The following is a 3,225-nucleotide window of genomic DNA, read 5'->3' on the forward strand; positions in this document are numbered from 1 at the left end:
GGTAATGCCTTCACTTTCGACATGTTACAATTGATTCCTTGATTTGAAAGCAAAGTGATGTCTGAGTTTCAACTTTTGTGTGGATTACACTTTACTCAGGACAAATATATTCCTCCATTGTTTCGCATCTTCTTCTTTTTTCAATGTTATAATGTTGATTCTAAATGGACACAGTCCATTGGTTTTAAAATATCTTACTCATATAATTATATTTCTTAAAAAATAATATTTTTAAGTCTGAAAGAGAGATTAGTTATTTTTTTTATGATTTTTTATTTTCATAATTGTTATGTGCATATGAAAAGTTTTTTTATTTGAAAATATATTAATTTTATAAATTAATACACTTATTAAGGAATATCTATTACAATCCTTTTAGAGATAAATAATTATTTCTCATTTAAAAAAATAATTATTCATAAAGAATGACTATTCCTTTTAATAAAAAAAATAATCAAACTACTGAATAGTTAAACTATATGAATAACTATTATATTACACTTAGGGTCTATATTGATTGAGAAAAAAGTGAAGGAGAGTAGAAATAAAATTAGCTAAAAATAAACTAATTTTGAACTAATTCTACTACACTTTCCTCTATCTTATTTTCCTTTTATCCAAAATTCCAAATAGGCCATGTAATGCCTGCTACAATCCACCAAACGGACCTAGGTAAATTGTCATTTTCCCTATTTTATTATGCTGTGTGCTGCACTGTGCATACTGCAGGCTATAAATGTACACGCCACACAAACTCGAATAATTTGGGTTTTCTTTGTTTTGCGCCAAAAGTTTTCGTATTTTGTGCCCCTACCCCTAAACAAAAAGAGCCTGCTATCATTCATTCACTGATTCTCAGTCCCCAAGGACCATTTGGGCAGATCAGAAAATCTCTCTCTCGGTTTGTGTCCATTTCTCTCTCTCTCTCTCTCTCTCTCTCTCTATTATTCTTCAATTTTTTTCCCCCTATTGTGTCCTTGAATCAAAATTTTTTGTGGGTTTGTTGTTGCCTGTTGAATTTGTTGTGGATTTATTGGATGGGTTTGGAGAGTGATAAAAAGACCCTTTTTGAAACGGAATTTGTTTTATTAGTAAAATATTTGATTTTTTTTTTTTTTAAGTATTGTAATTCTTTCCCAGTTTTCCTTTTGATTGAATGCTCAAGGATTAGTTATCTTTTTTTTTGTTGTTGTTGATAAATGGGTTAGTTGTCTTGTTGATATGCAATACTATAACATTTGGTGATGTTTTAGTTTAACTTTTTTTTTTTTTTGTTTAAAGTAAAAGAAAGGCGTTGAAGTTTCTTGTGTGTTTCTGTTTGCTTTGTGTTTTTGTTTTTGTTCCTTTTGGTAATGCCTTCACTTTCGACATGTTACAATTGATTCCTTGATTTGAAAGCAAAGTGATGTCTGAGTTTCAACTTTTGTGTGGATTACACTTTACTCAGGACAAATATATTCCTCCATTGTTTCGCATCTTCTTCTTTTTTCAATGTTATAATGTTGATTCTAAATGGACACAGTCCATTGGTTTTGAATTGTAAGCAATACAAGCATATAGTGAGTTTTGAATTCATGACCTCACTTCCCATCCATTCTTGTGGGAGGAGGAACTGTCATTTGACTTGAGTTGGAGCCCATTGTCAAAGTTCTGATATGAGCTAGACCTATACTTGCAATTGCAAACAAAGAGGTTGCAATGTTGTTTTAACTCTTTTGAGTTTTTGATTTGTTTTCAGAATGGATTTAGTGTATAACTTACAGAAGAGTAGTCTACAATGGCAACTTTGGATTTATTTACCGAAGAAATTAATCATAGACAAGTGATGCTAAGGTTTGGAATTTACTGGAGATGCTTTATGGTCCCTATGTGCTTTGTTCTTGCAGATGATTTCACAAGTAGTATGGCTGTTTCTGTTTTTGGAATGTTTTTTTCTTGGTTCTTTCTCCCAAATTAAAATGCTGACTTGAAGTTATATGTCTCGTGTGTTTGTGGTGTAAAGCTTCTTTAGTGGTTTTTCTCCCTATTATTTCCTGATATTGTAAAATCAAGTATATATTAGAGAAAACCTTTTTTTTTTTTTGGGTGTGTGTTGGGTTGTGCTTTTTCTTAATCAATATTATAGTGTGTGAAAGTTAGGGTCTTATTAAGTTCCTACTTAATCAGTGTATTGTAATTGCTACTACTTAATTGAATTTGATTGTAATTGCCTCATGCTTTTTATTCTTTTTCCCTCTTTTTTCTAATTTACATTGTTGATTATACTTGCAGTGGTTTGACAGTGTTTGGCAAGCACAAGCTGATACAATCAATCCAATTCAAAGTTCGATGGCTGTTTCATCTTCTCTTTTTACATTTTCATTGCAGGGGAGCATGGTTGCTCCCAAAACATTAAAATGTTACAGAGAGTATATGTGTAGTCCTTCAAATGTCTCCTGCAGACAATCTGGATACACTAAGTCAATGTACCTAACACATTCGAGGTTATTACCCAGCGGGAAATTATTGAAATGGGAACAAACTGTCGGATTCTCTTCGAAGGACAGAATCCAGTGCTGTGCAGTACAAGTTGAAAATGCACCTTCATTTTCAGTAGGGAAGAAGTTTCAGCTTGATGATGTAATTGAAGCTCTACAATTTGATAGGGATATTCTTGGTGCTATATTTGAAGTTGCAAGTGAGATGGAGAAGATTGAAAAGAATTCTCCCGGAAGCCAAATTCTTAAGGGTTATCTTATGGCTACTCTCTTCTATGAGCCTTCCACTAGAACTAGGCTTTCCTTTGAGTCTGCCATGAAAAGGTTAGGTGGGGAGGTTTTGACAACAGAAAATGCACGGGAGTTTTCATCGGCAGCTAAAGGAGAAACACTTGAAGGTAAGCCTTCTCATCTGCTTAACCAGGTTCCTAGTGGTGGATTACTGAAATTTAGTTGTAATTTAATTTAGGAGCTTGATTTGTAGATACCATTAGAACCATTGAGGGTTACTCAGATATAATTGTGATGCGGCACTTTGAAAGTGGTGCTGCCAAAAGAGCAGCTGTCACAGCTGGCATTCCTATTATTAATGCTGGGGATGGTCCTGGGCAGCATCCTACACAGGTATGCAAGAACACTGTTCTTAATTACAATATTGAGCTTTTTGTTTGACAGCCTGCAAGTGATCATGTTTGGAGAAAAGAAAGGCGTGTGTAAAAATAAACAAAACATTGAAGTGATTCTAAGA

The 3,225-nt window shown here is 33.4% G+C and overlaps 1 protein-coding gene across 1 annotated transcript; it reads left to right on the plus strand.

Moving 5' to 3' along the window:
* Positions 1–750: 750 nt before the first annotated feature.
* LOC111988499 (aspartate carbamoyltransferase 2, chloroplastic) lies at positions 751–3,101 on the plus strand (the record flags this gene model as incomplete). Its single annotated transcript, XM_065780319.1, is given in 3 exon segments — positions 751–901; positions 2,272–2,875; positions 2,962–3,101. Coding segments are annotated over 2 exon segments (687 nt in total), but the record flags the coding sequence as incomplete, so codon positions are not given.
* Between the last annotated feature and the right edge of the window lie 124 nt (positions 3,102–3,225).

The sequence above is a fragment of the Quercus suber genome, unplaced genomic scaffold, assembly GCF_002906115.3.
Source record: "Quercus suber isolate HL8 unplaced genomic scaffold, Cork oak 2.0 scaffold_232, whole genome shotgun sequence".
Lineage (NCBI taxonomy): Eukaryota > Viridiplantae > Streptophyta > Magnoliopsida > Fagales > Fagaceae > Quercus > Quercus suber.